This window comes from Haliaeetus albicilla, chromosome 13 (genome assembly GCF_947461875.1).
Source record: "Haliaeetus albicilla chromosome 13, bHalAlb1.1, whole genome shotgun sequence".
Taxonomy (NCBI): Eukaryota; Metazoa; Chordata; class Aves; order Accipitriformes; family Accipitridae; genus Haliaeetus; species Haliaeetus albicilla.
In genome coordinates this window covers 1,985,577-2,001,135 of record NC_091495.1, presented here as the reverse complement: position 1 = coordinate 2,001,135, position 15,559 = coordinate 1,985,577, and the positions used below count along the sequence as shown (strand labels likewise).

The 15,559-nt window shown below is 48.3% G+C and overlaps 1 protein-coding gene across 1 annotated transcript; it reads right to left on the bottom strand.

Moving 5' to 3' along the window:
• Window positions 1–4,271: 4,271 nt before the first annotated feature.
• On the bottom strand, window positions 4,272–15,396 carry DSTN (destrin, actin depolymerizing factor). The gene is made up of 4 exons (XM_069799871.1): window positions 15,230–15,396; window positions 6,171–6,478; window positions 5,854–5,930; window positions 4,272–4,562 (listed from the first exon to the last, which is right to left on the bottom strand). The coding sequence occupies exons 1-4, from the start codon at window positions 15,230–15,232 to the stop codon at window positions 4,453–4,455; spliced, it is 498 nt and encodes a 165-aa protein (XP_069655972.1). The 5' UTR covers window positions 15,233–15,396; the 3' UTR covers window positions 4,272–4,452.
• Between the last annotated feature and the right edge of the window lie 163 nt (window positions 15,397–15,559).

Here is a 15,559-nt window from a genome sequence, read left to right as displayed (position 1 = left end):
GCACTTATTCCCTCCAGGGTGTCCAAAAAGTCAAGCCCAGGAAGAGGGATGAGGGTCAGACCTGCCTCCATTTTGTTACTGGGGAAGGCAGTGTGCGCTCAACCTCTATATTAGACACCAGAGAATCCACGCAGGCAGAACTGGGCAGACACATGTCCCGTCCCCACCCCCAGCACTGTGGCTTTTAGGGCTGTGATGGAGAAGGGATGTGCAAATCACACAAGGGGGTGCGTGTGTCCATCCCCTGTCTCTGACCAAGCTGAGACCTCACACACTCATTACAAGCCCTGATTCCCCCCCCCATCACCTCCTGCTGCAGAGCAGCAGACCTGGCCTGTCACATTCTGGCTTTTAAAGATTCCCAAAAGTGAGGAATTTTACCAGGATTGCAAAAAAAAACCCCTGTTGAGCATACCAGGGTGGCTGTCACCCCCCTGAGAGCCCTCCGGTAGGAAGAGCCCCAGAGCAGCAGGTACAGCGAAGTGAGTGCAATCCATCGGTTTTTCAGTTTGTTTTTTTTTTTTTTGCTTTTGCAACAACGATTTCCTTTATTGTCAGCTCTTGCGCAAAACAGAGCAGATACCCAGGCGTTAACACAGGAGCAGTAACAAAGCCCTTCCCCAAAACCAGCACAACGCAAGGAGAGCAGCCGGCATCCCGGGCAGGGGGCTCTGATGGGGCTCCAGAAGTCGCCCAAGAGTAAATTCGATGTCCCCAGAGTCGGAGGACATGGTGCCCTTCCAGGACATATCACCGAGCTGGCTGCTTTAGAAAGAAAGAGAGGAGCTGATCTTGTTAAGCAAAGCTGGAAAAACCCCACATCCTTTTGGGGGAAAAGACATTTAGCTTCATTTTTGATATCTGGAGTGGTACCGCTGGGATTTTTTTTCTTCCCTCGGCACCTTGGCGGAAAGGGAAAGACATCCCGAGGGGCTAGGAGAAACCCAAGCCTTGCCCGCCAGCACGCAGGGCTGAGGACCGGCCAGTCCCTGCTCTCCCAGGAGCTGGTGGGATTTCACAACGTGGGCTTTGCCGAGGGTTATCATCTCCTTTCCTCCAGGTAAGCCACGCTGTTGGCTTGTTACTTGTCAGCCTGTGACTGGGGAGGTACAATCGACAGCCAGGCGCCCGGGTGCTGCAGGCAGGTACTTTATTGATAAAGATCAAGCAATCACCCGGCTGGAGTGATTTTTGATAGGAAGGCTGGATCCTTTGGCTGATTTCAGTCATGGCTGGAGTTACCTTTCAGCATGGGCTTATCAAGCCACAGCTTAGACACTCAAGTTTGCCTTTGCTGGAGCAGCTAAATTACATTTACACCACCTGCTGCTCAAGCTCAGGCCTGAATTACCAGCCTCCATCTCCCATCCCCATCTTCTCCCCAGTGTAATGGACAAAAAACGGATTTTGGGAAACCCTTGCCTGCACGTGGACTTGAAAAGGTTTCTAGTAGCTCTGCTCTTGCAGCAGCCAAGGTGCAGTACCTGGGCTGCGGTCCTGCTGAGCTTGCGTGGCTCTGAGCTGTGTCCAGCTGAACCCCCTTCACCTTTTTCTTCTCTTCATGCAGTCCCGTTACAGAAGCGTTCCTCATGTTGTCTCTCCCTGGTTGCCTTGCCTTTTCAGAAGGTCTGGGTGATTTGGGAGAAACCTTAACTGAAAGGACTTGAAACAGTCAGAAGAGGAAACATCTTCCTGTGCTTTTCATCCCCTCCAACCGCAGGACAACCAGCCTAGGGAGGTGGTGAAGTTTGGCCCACTAACTCCACGACGTGGACAAGCCTGAAGCATTATAGCTGCGAAGGTTAAGAGTTACTGCCAGCCCTGGGGCGCAGGAGTACTGTTCCAGAGAGGCCAGTATAACACCTCGGGACTTACTGTGAGGGTCCTAAAAGCAGCCAAAGCCTCTTAGATCAGCTGAAGCTGTGGGATCACACCTAGCCAAGGCCCGAAGCGCCACCTCAGACCTCCCATCCCTCAAAGTCCTCGGACTAAGGCATTTTGTACCCAAATCCCTGACCCGAGAGCTTTCATATTGTGGGAGATGCCCTCCTACCTTCCAGGTCTGACATCCTTCCCCCTTTGCAGGGACTCCTGCTCCATTTTCTAACCAAGGAAGGACATCCCAGGCAGAAGTCCACCACGGTGTCACGTGGGCTGGATCTCTCTTCAAAGATGCCTGAAGTCTGGAGGCATTAGTTATCAGCTGGATCTCAGCTGGGAGTTCCCTTTGTTTGTCAGGCAGCACCACTCCCGCTGTGTCACTCTGCTTTCCTTATCTCAACCTGGACTTTGGACGAAGACCAGTACTGCAGACACCTGGGCAAGGAGGAGCTGTTGACGAGGTCGATTACCCACTTGGGCGAGCTCAGAGCTGACCGAAACACAGGCTAAAAAGCACCAGCAGAAACCAGGCCGGTTTGCTTTTCTCCAAATCGGAAAGCTTCGCTCCGGTGGATCTCTTTACATCAGAAAACCTTGTGCTCCCAACCCTGTGACCCGTGCGGGTGCCAAGTTAGAGCAAGTGGTCAATGCCTGCCTTTTAATTAAAGGCTTTAACCATGCAGCGTGGCCAGAGAGGGCACATGCTGAGTTAGGTAATGGACCATTATGTCCCTGGCCCCGCAGATAAACGAGTGCACCGCTTTGCCGAGAGGCTGCGGGGACAGTACAGCCTTCTGTCCCTGCACAGCTGGCAAGAGCTCGCAGAGGAAGGGGCTGCCTGTAACTGCCTGGGCTTCATCGGGCTGGCCAGAGAAAGCTCCCTCAGTTCTTACAGGGAAAGCAGCACAAAATAACCCACACGCACTGGGCTTCTCTTGCTTGAACTGCAAATATATTTCCCAGGAAGCTCCCCAACCCACGGAAATTTGGGTCTGAAGCCTAAAAGGCAGAGAGCAGGTACTGTTAGGGAGCTAGAGCCTGCAGCAGGCTGGCTCTAGCTTTCCCCACAACTCCCTCTGCCTCCACCAGCTCCTCCTTCCAGCCTGTTTCTCCCCCCGATCCTTTCTCCCCCACGAACAGCACAGGGCAGTAGCTGCGGAAGGCGCTTACGCAGGGCTCCGGCGTTCTCAGCCAGCAGCACCGGCTCTGCTGCAGGAGGGCTAATCCGGAGGCTGGAGAGGAATCAGTCACTGACCCAGGGGAGGGAAACCCCATTTATTTAGGCTATTTGAATTTGGCACGCACAGAACATATCACAGTAACGCACTGGAGGCTAAGGGTTTTGTTTTTTTTTTTTTTTCTTTTTCTCTACAGACATACAGGAAAACTCTATGCAACTCCCATGTACACATTACACAAAGGAAACAGCTTTAATCAACCACTGGTGAAACATGGAAGCTTTTAAGATCTCTGTAGCTGGCACAGGAATGTTCTCTACCCCCCATACAAAAGGCATTTCAGGTCAAACTTTCTAGTAGGTGATATTTCCATGCATTTCTACAGAATTAAAGAAGCTAACAGACAAAAAGCCCAGATCAAGCCATATTAGTCAGGTTGATTGGTTCTACTAAGTTAAATCAATAGTAATTATGGACAAATGGACCAAGTGACCAAAGACTGGGGCTGAAAACCACCACTTTTTAAGATGTGGTTGTTTCTCATTGTACTACCCACAACTGGAGAGCTCCAATATAAGAATCTGCATTTGTAAAAGCCTCAGAAGCATCCAATCCGCTAGCAAGTGTGTATTAGAGAAACTAAGGTAGTTCTAAATTAAACTGTATCAACAGAAAAGCAATTTTTATAGAATCACTCAGGCTGGAAGAGACCTCAAGACACTTCATAACAAGAAAATTGAACCTACAGAACAAGTGAACCTTTAAATATTATTACTGCACCGTGAGTTTACAAGAGAGTGGATTAGGACTATTTCTCCAGAAAAGTGTGTCTATTTTATCTCTATTTAACTTCAGAATTAGCCTTATTAGTACTGCTCTGCAACTGCAAGCACTAAGAATTTAACCCAGTTTTGGTGCCAACAGGCTGCTTTAGCCTAACTTTAACTACAGGTTTTAAGTTTTGCATTAAACAGTTACAGGGGAAAAGATTTTGAGTTTGGCAATTTGGCCAGTAGCCTCAAAAAGACTGACTGAATTTTGCTTGTTACAATTTAGAAAAGTAAGAACAGGAACCAGATTGTTCTCACCTCCCCCCCCTTTCATCCCATGATACACTGCTGCATTGGACCAAAATTTTTGGAGACCTTTAGTGTTAATCCATTGGGGACAGTCTTGGGCTGGACAACCAATGCAAATATTAATACACCAAGATAAATCCTTAGATTCGATTTATTTAGGGTCATTTGTACATACAAGCTACATCTCCAAAATCTACTTTATTCTACAAGACAGCTTCCCTACAGTTAGTGAAACCCTTGCCTAGAATGGTTGCTTTACATAACTGATATATTAAAACATGGAATGCTTGTAGAGTTGTGGCACTGTATGACATCTACACGGGACTTCCTTCAAAAGCTACGACTAGGGAGCCTCCTAGCTTCTCAGCAATGCAAGCTCGGTTGAGGTCCTCTGGCCCATTTGCTTGGCATTCATGCTTTATGCCTAAAAGAAGAGGCAAAACACTCAATAATGCAGTATTTCAACATGCTAGTAATCAAACATACTTGGTAGTAACATTAGAAGAGGCAATCCGGTCACTCAAGCAGGTAAGTCCTGCTTTAGCTTAGGAATTTGGATGGTTTTCCCCTGATGTGTCAGAGGAGACACCTGGCTACATGCCAAATATCAACATAGAAATATCAAGGAGAAAGTTTTCACTAGATCAGTGCTCAGACTGTTAGCCTTTTCATTGCAGACTATCTTACAAGCAAATCTCTTGTTTCTAGTGCTACCCTGGATATGGCAGATGAGGGAGCTACATGCAAGCACACTAAGATGGCTGACTCAGCTCCCCCTCTGGAGAGGTGGGTGAAAGAATCAGAGTGAGAACCTGAGATGTAGAGACCAGAAAGACTTTGCTGGTCTAAGGAATCAACAGTGGTTTCTTTTTTTTTTGAGGGCGGGGGAGCCTGTCTTATGCGGAGAAAAGCAGAATTTCTTCAGGATTTCTTTTTTTCAACTTTGACATGTGCAGCACAGAACAGTCTCCCTGCATAGTTCCAATCCACTGGAGAGTTGTCCTGTGAAGGCTGGCACTGCTGCACAATGATCCTGTCAGTCTTGCACGCTGCAAGATTTTGGCCCAGCGAGGCATGAGGAACTGAAGGGCGGGGGGAGGCAGTGCTATGTGGCTACGAGCCATGGTAATGACTGACTTAGCATGAAATTTCTGAATGCTGCAGCAAGGTGTTCACTCCTTGGTTAATGGTGCCCAACAGGCTGAACAGTACTTTGCTTCTCCACTTGGAGATGCAATGCCTTTTAAAATGAGTAATCACAACCGCATCTCTAAATCAAGTGAATTAATTACTACTATTACACCACAGTAAGCTTATGAGATTGTGTATTTCAACAGACACAGGGCTGAAAGTCCTCTGCCACAGGGGCAGCTCTGCACAAAATCCAGCTCCGTGTTATGAATCTAATGGTTTCTAGCCTGTATGGTGCAGATGTGCTGCTCTGTACAGTACAGCTATGGTGTCAGATCACAAAGCCTGCTCTTGTCCTGAGCACAGTTCTAGTGCCTCTAAAATTCAAAGTCAGACAGTGTAAGTTTTAGCCAGAGCTCATTTTAGGTCTGTCACAGGGCATTTCACCTGTGAAGTTCTCATGTCTCACTGGTATCTCAAAAAAAAACCAACCCCAAACCAAACCAATTAGCCAAAGGTTAAGCCTTGCTGCGTAAGCATCTTAGGGACACAGCACAGCTAGGAGCGTTAGCTGTATTACGTACCTTGAAACTTCTTTTTGATTGCATCCTTGGAGCTTGCGTAGATCATCTTACTTTTGAGAGGTGCTTGTTCTGGTGCCCTAATGGGACACACCAAAAAGAGTGCAATTAGTGACATTTATTATCCAGCACAGACAGAAGCAGTATCCTACCGATTACGAACAAGTGAAACGTCTCATGGCTCAGACGACAGGCATCAGGCTGTCTGGCTCACTTTAAGCCTGCCATCTTGCCAGCCTGGGCAACACAAACACTTGGAGACCTCACCCACAGCGCTTGGACTGCATATTAGGAATGAGTGAGTTGGGAAGACAGCTTACCACAAGAAAAACATCAGCTCTTCTTTTTTGGATTCCTTGGTCTCAAAGCTTGCATCATACAAGGCATAACGGCAATCCTTCTCAGGAAGCATCTGCACAAAGTGCTTGAAAGGGTCGGTAACTGTCACACCGACATCTCCCACCAGAATCTCTTTGCCTTCTTCCACAATAATGCACTTTTTGTCTGGACTGAGGCAGAAAATGACAGCCTTCTTCCTCTTCTTAATTTCCTCGGGCGTAGAGCACTTCCGCACTTTCATGTCGTAGAAGATACGGCATACCTCATCGGCAACTTGTACTCCAGATGCCTGCAAAGACAAGAGCAAAGACCCTTAGGGCTACCGCCGCAAATTTTCACAACTACATTACTGCACTGCCTGAAACGTGAGGCTAGAAGACAAACACTACTGGCAATAGTCACCAGCGGCCTGAGAGTCTCGTCAGAAAAGGCTGCAGGCCCTCTTTTTCCAGGCCAAGTAAAGAATCTGGAGTCTTGATGCTGCCCACAGCCAGCTGCCAAACCAAAACTATTCTGAAGAAGGCACAATCCTACTTATATTAGAACACTGTTTTGGGGTAGTTTTACATGCATGTCCACCCCTTGTCCTCCAAGATTCAGTTGCGGCAGATCCTTTGGCATTACAGCAGCTTAATTTTGTTACCCATTTCAGGCTGGCTAGACAATCAAGTCCACGAGGATCTTCTGTTCAAAGTTTCCTAGCCATTTCTACCATGCTTGCTAGCAGCTTTAGGAGCAGACGTAAAACATGGCCAAATTCCATGCTTGTCACATGGATTTGGTTTAGAGATCAAGAGACATGTAGTGGGGTACTGGGACTGTAGTGGTATGGTTTTTAGCTGAACAAGCTAACTTTCAGGAGTTGCTCTGAATGCAGTGTTTTAAAGGGAGAACTCGCAAGTCTAACACTTCCCAGTAGCTCCTCCATCACTTTTTAAAGCAAGCTGCCTGCCTTTTCAACTTTTTTTTTTGTTTTCCCCTTTAAGTCTGATGGGAAATTCTAGTTACTTAGTGGTATCGCCCTGCACTAGCTGTAATAGGAGGTGCAGATGCAGCATTACCAACCTAATGTTAAAGGCAGCTGCACAGAATAAAGAGGACAAGACCTAGCAAGAATGACAAGAGGCTGAACTGCATTTTCAGTCTGCTGCTTTTTTGGGAATGAGACAAAAAAAAAAAAAAAAAAGAGGTGGCAGGGTGGAAGCATTTGTATCTGACTTTTGTTCTCAGAGTGCAGCAAAGTTGGAGAGCTTAAAAGCAGCTGTGCAATAGCGAATATTGCAAATATGGGAAGCCATACTGGCCAGCGGACACTGCTGGAAGGACATCATGGCCAGAGCAGTGAAGACTGAATTGAAGCCTGTCCAACACTCATCTATCTGTTCAAAATGCTGCATGCAGTGTAAACAGTGAGATTCCTTTCTAATGCTGCTTCTCCCCCTGTCGGTTTTTGGCCTACCAAATTCAAATGACATATCCTCAGATACGGCAATTCATATCTCAGAAGGAAAACTGCCCTCCTCCCTCTGTGTAAACTGCCACACATCACTGTTATAAGCACAGTCAGCAGTACTAACAGTCAGGTAAACCATGAGGTGAGATATACCAACTGAGAAGGACTAAAGGTTGTTCTTCATTTTGTTTTTCCTTAAGCTCAGCCCCAAAACATGTGCTTGATGGATTCATTTCATGGGGGACACTGTACCTTGTCAGAGTGGTAGTGTTCTAGAGAAACAGCAGAGTTCAGCTGCAAAACCTGGGGTATCAGTGGTGAAGGAGAACTGCTTAGTGCTGGCTTTCAAACAGGCTGTCCTTGAGATGGTTATTCATTGAACAACTACTTAACGTGTATTTTTTTTAAAGCCTTGACCAACGCCTACCACGCAGGACCTCAGATGAGCCCAGATTCTCCTTTTTCTACTAACATCTCTCCTTCTGTAACTTCTAGTAGCTGGCATAGCTTTGTTAACCCAGTGAAGAAAGGTGGCACAGCTGGCAGAATCTATTACCATGGAGTCTGGCACCTAGATCTCCCAAGTGCTGGTCATGCAAAACCAGGGCAATCTCATACAGCAGTGAATCTGAGACAGAAGCTTTTCTCTAGCGTGAAGAACAGTGCTCTTTAGGGGTTTACTCAAATACAAGGGGACCTCCCTCAAGATTTGCAATGCATGGCTTGTCTATTAGGGGTAATCTACCCAGAATCCCTTGCACTCACTTTGGGATAGAAGAACAGGGAGTAAGTCACTGTGCCTCAGCTGCCTGGCAGGCAGCCACCCTTCTGCATATCACCAATAAGGCAAGGAAAGTAAGCGGAGAAAGCCTATTCCAGGATAAATTCAAGCAAAAGTGCAAACATCGACTCAAACTGACTCATTCCTATGTCACCTCCTCCATATGGAGAGACTGCACTTTGTCAGAGTGTGATGGAGAACTAATGAGGAATAAAGGTCTTTCTCCTCCCGTCCCTGCGGTTGGTGTAGGCAAGAACTCTCTGGGAAGACTCTAAATAATACAAGGTCGCCCTAATAAAGCAAACAGTACAGCGACTAGAACTACTGCATCATTCACTAAGGACAAATCCACAGTGAACTCATGACAATGTTTTTTCCCCTGAGGTTTGTCTTCTAACTAATGGCACTTCAGTAGCTGACAACAGGTGTTAAGACTCAGGTTTTAGTCACAAAAAACTCAAGACTCTAAGTAGAAAATCCTCAGAAAGCCTGAACTAACATGGGAATGAGTCTACTAATCGCATAAAAGCGGTTCATGTCACCTAGCTCAGCCTTTGTCAATTCTCAATCACCCACACCCACCAATTCCTGTTGGCAAGAAGTTAACTTTGAAAGAAGAGGTTAATGCTCAGCAGAGAGCCATAAGCAAGCAGCAGCAACAGAGCTGCAGGTTAATACAAACTGTGCAGTTAAAGAGCATATGCTTGTGCTACTGCACAGCCAGAAACATGTCTCCAAGTCGGGAGACAAGTTGTTTCCTTATAAAGAAACTGAGCACTGCTGGCAAGTCAGTTCAGATTCCACAAATGTTGAGAGTATTTAGTCTAGAAACTCAAAATTCACTGTTAAACTGCAGCTGATAACTGGCACTGATCAGAAGCTGAAGGGACAATAGTAAGAACTGGATTTTCTAGCTTTCCAAACCAAAAGGCTGTTAGTAGCTGGTGCTACTCCTCAACCCCTGGATTCATCACACAGGCTGACATTAGCAGCCACTATATTGCTAGGCACAATGCAGATTTGTTCCATCTGAGAAAACCTATAGCTGTGTCACAGTATGGGCTGAAATGAACCCATAAACTCCCGGTGCAACTAACTGCTTCCAAAGAGAGGATCTACTTCTGTAACTGTAGGACTCCCTCTTCAACCCTGGGCTTGTACCAGCCACAACTGCCTTCATAAACATACTTAAAAAATAATAAAAAAACCCCCCAAACCCAAGGCAGCTTTTGTTGTAAGGTGGTTGCAACCATTCTGCGTAGGGCAGCAACAGCATGACTGTTAAGAGCACACTCCTAAATACATGTCCTCAATTGACATTTTAACCGTGTCTCTGCTGATTTGTCCAGAAGAATAGCTGGTGAGAAGCCTCCACCCCATCAGTAATGACAGAATAAACGTTTATTTGTTAGTCTGGATTTTCTCTCTTTGGCCCAATACTGCTCTGCTCAGAGGATTCAATACAGCACATTCATTATTATTTTCTGCATTCTGGCTTGAACGCTGCAGGGCTACAACAGCTAGCCTGGTTCTGTTCCTTTTTCAGTATGAAAGCAGTTATCCAACTCTGGACTGGTACACAGGTGGCTAGCTGTTCATTGAGCAGTACGTGTTGCAGGTACTTGTGGGATACACGACCATCAGCTGGTGACATTTTGTTGCAGGGGACAGATCAACCCTGTAACACAGGCAACACCAACTTAAAACCATTCTCAGGACTCAGCTGCAGAGAAAAGACTACATTCAAGTAGCCAGCCTGTTTCTATAGGTGTCGAGAACCTTAACTGTGGGGCCTGTTAACCTCACTGAAACAAGGCAGCAGCCAGGAGGCAAGCCACCTAATCATCAGACAGAAAAATGACAAATGACACCAGTACAGCATATTCAGGGAGACATTCAGGCGAGAATGGACAGAGTAAGTTTCTCTGAGGGAATCAGCAAAAATGAGTTCTCCCCCAGTACCTCCATGCAACTATTGCAAAGGCAGCGTGTCTTGTGGGCAGCGTTGCCTCATACATTATTCTGGGGCACTTATACCAGTATCCCCATTGTATTTTCATATAGACTGCTGTAGGCACATGAGGTAATGGTTGCATTAAATGCCTTGTCAGCATGCGCTGCAGTAACACAGCAGCTCTTATTCCCTACACAAAGCCATCGTTCCTGCCTTAAGTGCAAAGCACTGCAGAAGTCTTGTGAGAGCAGAATGCCGTCCCTACACAGGGCAGTCCAAAGAGAGAGCCTTCTGTCTAGCAGGCTTCCAACTGCAAGAGCCGTCCCCAGCTGCCTCCACTAATAGCTTCCAACATTTTGCCTCCATCGCCAAGTACTCTACAACTGAAATTTAATCTAAATGGGGGAAGACTAAAGAATAATCCAGAGCTTTCTCAAGAAAATCCCCATATACAGAAAGCCATTTCAGGAGTGACACACATGCCAGACGCCCGGTAAACTGGATTTGTAGCAAGCATGCACTGAAATGCAACTCTGACACAATGAAATTTGCCTTCTCTTTTGTTAGGAAGCGCTGTGAACTCCAGCATTTTCCTCAAATATTTAAAATATTTTACCTAAGAAAAGTCTTTGTTCCCTCCTCAACTGTAAGACAGCCAAGACAACTTTAACTAATGACTTAGTTTGCCTCAAGACAAGTTTGAAGGACTAAATTTGTTTTTATGTATTGACAATTTTACAGCGTGGGTTTTCTTCCCCGTGATCAGAACCTAAGAACCCTCCATAGTGGTGCCTGTGCATGTGTTACCTACAAAGACATTTCAAGAACCAGTTCTCGACCTGTTTAGTTTGGGAATCACGCACACACATTGTATACACCAGCGTGGACTACCCACAGCTACTCAAGTGGAAACTTTTGCTCCTTGGAAAACCATCATCGATTTTTCCAGAATTTGACACCAAGAACTTATTGAAGTATGCCTTGTTTAATTGCAAAGGCAGATTTGAGAACACTGTGCTCCCATGTTTGCTAGTCACACTACTGCCACACATCTGGTTCTCAGTTTCTTCAGCTAGCACCTTGTTTCCCCTATACTTGGCATACCATCCCTCCTATCTACCTTCAAAATCCCCTACCACTACCAGAACTGCCTGTGTAATTATGTGGCATTTCCATCTGACTCAGTAATGTGTCATAGTACATCTCTGCGACAAATATTTTTTCAATTAAACCTATTACCACCCAACTCTTCTGGGACAGCAGCCTTCACAAAGCTGTCCCTTACATTGCCACACAATACCCTGGGACACCATCAGCACCGAGACCTTCAAGGGAAAACTAAGCCAAGTTGGTTGGGAGAGCACCTAGCAGCAAGGGAGGGTCACACAGCCTGGCTGCAGCTAACAGACTGTGAGAAGATTTTACCAAATCAGGCCTCTGAAAAGGTATCAGCTATGGCCGACAAGCGGACTGAAAATGTAGGTGGTTAAAAATATAAGGATCTTAAATACTGCTTTGCTTTTAATCTGTTATTTGAGCACTCAAAAACCCCTATCTGATATGACCATCCACACTTTACTGAGTAGGAAAGAAGGCAATGCATGGAGTGACTAGTTTAACTTCACCCCAAAGACCAGCACCAGTGTGGGAACACCAGTGACTTCCCAAGTCCCAATAGGCCCATGTCCTCTGCTACTACCTACAGCCAGACACCTCCATTTACACCAGGCAGCCCATGCATGTGGAAGTCCGAAGCTTCAGTTCAGATCTGAAGCACGATAGGAAACATAACTAACTGCCTTTTTACTGCTGTTGTGCAAGAGGCCATTATTTGCAAACCATAAACCAGCAAGAAGTACATAGTTATTTGCATATCACTTGTAGGCAGATCTTGCCAGGTAGACTCAAGTTTTTTATTTTGCATTAGTTGGTCTCTTTTGGGGGGGGAAGGAATCAAAACTCTATTCAGCTTTTTTTTTTCTGCTACCAATAAGAAAGGTTATCGACTAGACAAGGAGAGATGAGTAAGAAAGCAATTACTGGGGGGGGGGGGGAGGAGGAAAAAAGTCTCCCCTGAATTCCTGGAGGTCATTTCCTCAGCTTTCAGCCAAAGAGGAAATCATCACCTTGTCCAAGCTACCATGAAGTTCACTCCTGATATAATTATCAAGGTAGGTATAACAAGCAATACCCACAAAAGGCAATCCCAGCAATGCCGCTGAAAAACAGGAACTGTGGTAGCCAGTAGCAGGACAGAAGTTTTGAGTAGTACCCGTTCCTGTGTTGAAACACATGTTTTTAAGGTAATGTGGGTGTAAGCTGGTATGCAGCAGAAATCTTACAGGAAAGCAAAGCCTCTTAGAAACACATCCAGCACAGAAATCAGCTATTGTGAGCCCAAGTGTCTGTAAGAATTTTCTTGTGGCCCTCCAGGCGCCTATGGCAACCTAAAGCTTAAACTTCACCCTTAAAAACAGGCTTTGAAGGCCTGCTCTGGACATCCCAGATACTTGTTACTGAAGTATCCGTCCTGCAGATCGCTGTGAATGCTGAACAGTCAGGCAAGCGAAAGGCTCTGAACAGCTCTACATGTAAGTTCTGGCTGTCCGCAGGCTCTCCCACATGAGATCGCTTAGGTCAGCCCTTGCTCCCAGCAGGAGCCTCTTGATAGCGATGTTCTGACAAGGCAAGTAGGAACACGCCAGACACCCACACTACCAATTGTCATGAGGCTGTCATCTAGTATATGAGGCATATGTACCTTGTAATTACACAGATTTGGAAATAGTATTGACTAACAACCAAGAAAAATAATTTGCACGGTCCTCCAAAGACCATGGATTCATTTAATCCAGTAGCAAAGAAACTGAACCTTGTGGCAAGACACAAAAGCAGAAAATCCAATGCTCTTTTGATACCAAATGATGCCCTCCTGCTGGCATTACTGTGCTTTGCCAGAAGGCCTACACTCTTTGCCCAAAAGCAAGTTGATTTGCAGCAACTGGAAAGCATCTTAAAAAAGCCAACCCAGACCCTGTTCCAAAAAGGAGATCATTATGAGAAATACTAGTTTTGACTGACTGGGGAATTCTCTGGTTCTGAAGCAAGGTGAAGCCTGACACACTGAGTAGTCATTCTAAACTAGGTTTGCGTACTGCAGAGGTGGTAGCTAGCTTGTTCAGACAAGCCTATTTTAAACAAGAGCTGCAAGTCTCGTCAGACTTTTAGCAGCTTCATCTGCAACTCCCATTAGCTCTGCTCCACACTGCAGACCAGCCATAGATGCTTCAACTTGGGTGTTATAGGAAGCAGGGAGATTAGTAGCACATCCTGTCTGCCAGGTCTATACAGACTAAAAGTTTATTTACTGGATATACCACATGCTTAAGAAACTAATGGTAAATACCGCAGGGAGGCCTCAAGATGTAACCCCTCTACTAACGGCAAATAACCTAGGCAAGTGCATCAAAACACACAAGCGTTTGTTGCTGGACAAGTGCTTGTGCATGACTCAAGCAAAAACGGGACAGCAGTTAAAACTGTGTGAGCTAGTAATTCAAGTGAATTTGTCAGTTGCAGTAGCCCGAGTTAAACGGGGATGCTAACTTTTAGTGTAGGCAAACCAACTGAAAACGAACCACCATGAAGCATGATAGCCGTTCGGTCTATTCCGCCCCATTTGTGAAAGGAGTCCCCTGGCGCTTTTCAGAAAGCCAGAGAAAACGGGCAAATCGGCGTGTTACGGTGAATACATTTCCGTATTCCCTCCCTTTCCAGCATTAGACCTTCCCTGTGCGAAGAAGCAAGACAAAAATCTCCCAAGCCCTTGCGGCAAGCACCTTCAGAATTCAAGCTTCCTCGAGCAGTCGCTGCAAAAACGTGTTTGTTACGATTACCGTCTTCCTCCCGCGGGTTTTGCTCCCCCCCCTCCCCGATCCCATCCCATCCCCCCCCTCCCTTTTGTCTGCTCCCAGGACTGCTGACTCCAGCCGGGCCTGATGCAAGGCCGGCCCGGTCCCCGGCGACTGCGCACCGGGGAACGTTGGAACTGGGGCCCCCGGGCTGGCGGTAGGACGGGTTCTCCCCCCCCCCACCCTCGACCGAAGAGCCGTCGCCTTTTTTTCTAGGCCAGGCCCGAAAACCCCTCGGTTTTGGGGAAGATGGCTCCCGCCCTGGGCCGCTCGTCGGGGGCGGATGCGGCTGAGGCCGCGTTTCCTCCCGAGCGGGGCAGCCCCCCGTGAAGAGGGGGGTGTGTGGGGTGTGTGTGTGGGGGGGGGGTTCCCACTCCCCACGCAGCCCCTCGGGTGGGGTGGGGGGATGCCGCCCCTCCCCCCCCCGGCCGCGCCCTGCGGCACGGGGAGGGGCCGCTGCCCCCCCCCGGCTCTTCCCGCCTCGCTCTCCTCACCGCTTCCCCCCCCCCCCCCCAGGGGCGAAATGGACGCGCCTGCCCCTAGCGCCTATGTGCGGCGCGGAACGTACCATCGCCTCCCGGGGGGGGGAGGACGAAGGGGAGAGGACAGTTCCATCGCTTCAAGGAGGGGGGGGAGTAACCTTCCGCCGCCTCATGGCGGGATGGGGGCGGGGGGGGGGGCAAAAAGGGAGGAGAACGGATCCGCCGCCTCAAGTTCAAAGGCGAGCGGAAAGGACCGAGGGGAGGGAAGGAGAAGGAAAAGAGGGGCGCGATGCCGCCGGGCACAGCGGCGGCGCAGGCCGGGATGCGGCCGGCGGTACCTCCCGCCCCCCATCCCCCCCTTTCCCCGGGGATGAATGCGGGGGAGGAGGAAGAGGAGGCAGAGGGGGGAGGGGAAGCGTAACGGCCCGCTCCCCCCCGGGGCAGCTCCCGGCTCCCTACCATGGCGTCGGCGGGGCACGGCGGGTGGCGGAGCGCGGTGCGGGAGCAGCGGCTTCTCCCCTCGGATGCTGGGCGCGGCGCGGGCTCCGGCAGCAGGAAGGGAAGCGGCGAGGGCGCGAGCCGGGCGGAAACGCTGCCGACGTCACGGTCCGCCGTGCCCGGAGGAGGAAGCGGTTGCTATGGTGGGAGCCCTGCGTGGCAACGCCCCGGACCCCCGGCTCCAGTGCGCATGCGCGTCCCCGCCCCACGGGTGTGGAGGGGGGGAACCCATGCACCCCACAGTTTTTCTCCCCCCCACCCCACCCCGGCTGGGGTGGGCTGCCCAATCAC

Bases quoted from the DNA above. Each gene is read 5' to 3' on its own strand.
- DSTN (XM_069799871.1), bottom strand. The intron at 5,931-6,170 runs GTAAGCTGTCTT...GTGTCCCATTAG, and splicing joins GAGCTGATGTTTTTCTTGTG to GGCACCAGAACAAGCACCTC. The intron at 4,563-5,853 runs GTACGTAATACA...CTCTTCTTTTAG, and splicing joins AATCAAAAAGAAGTTTCAAG to GCATAAAGCATGAATGCCAA.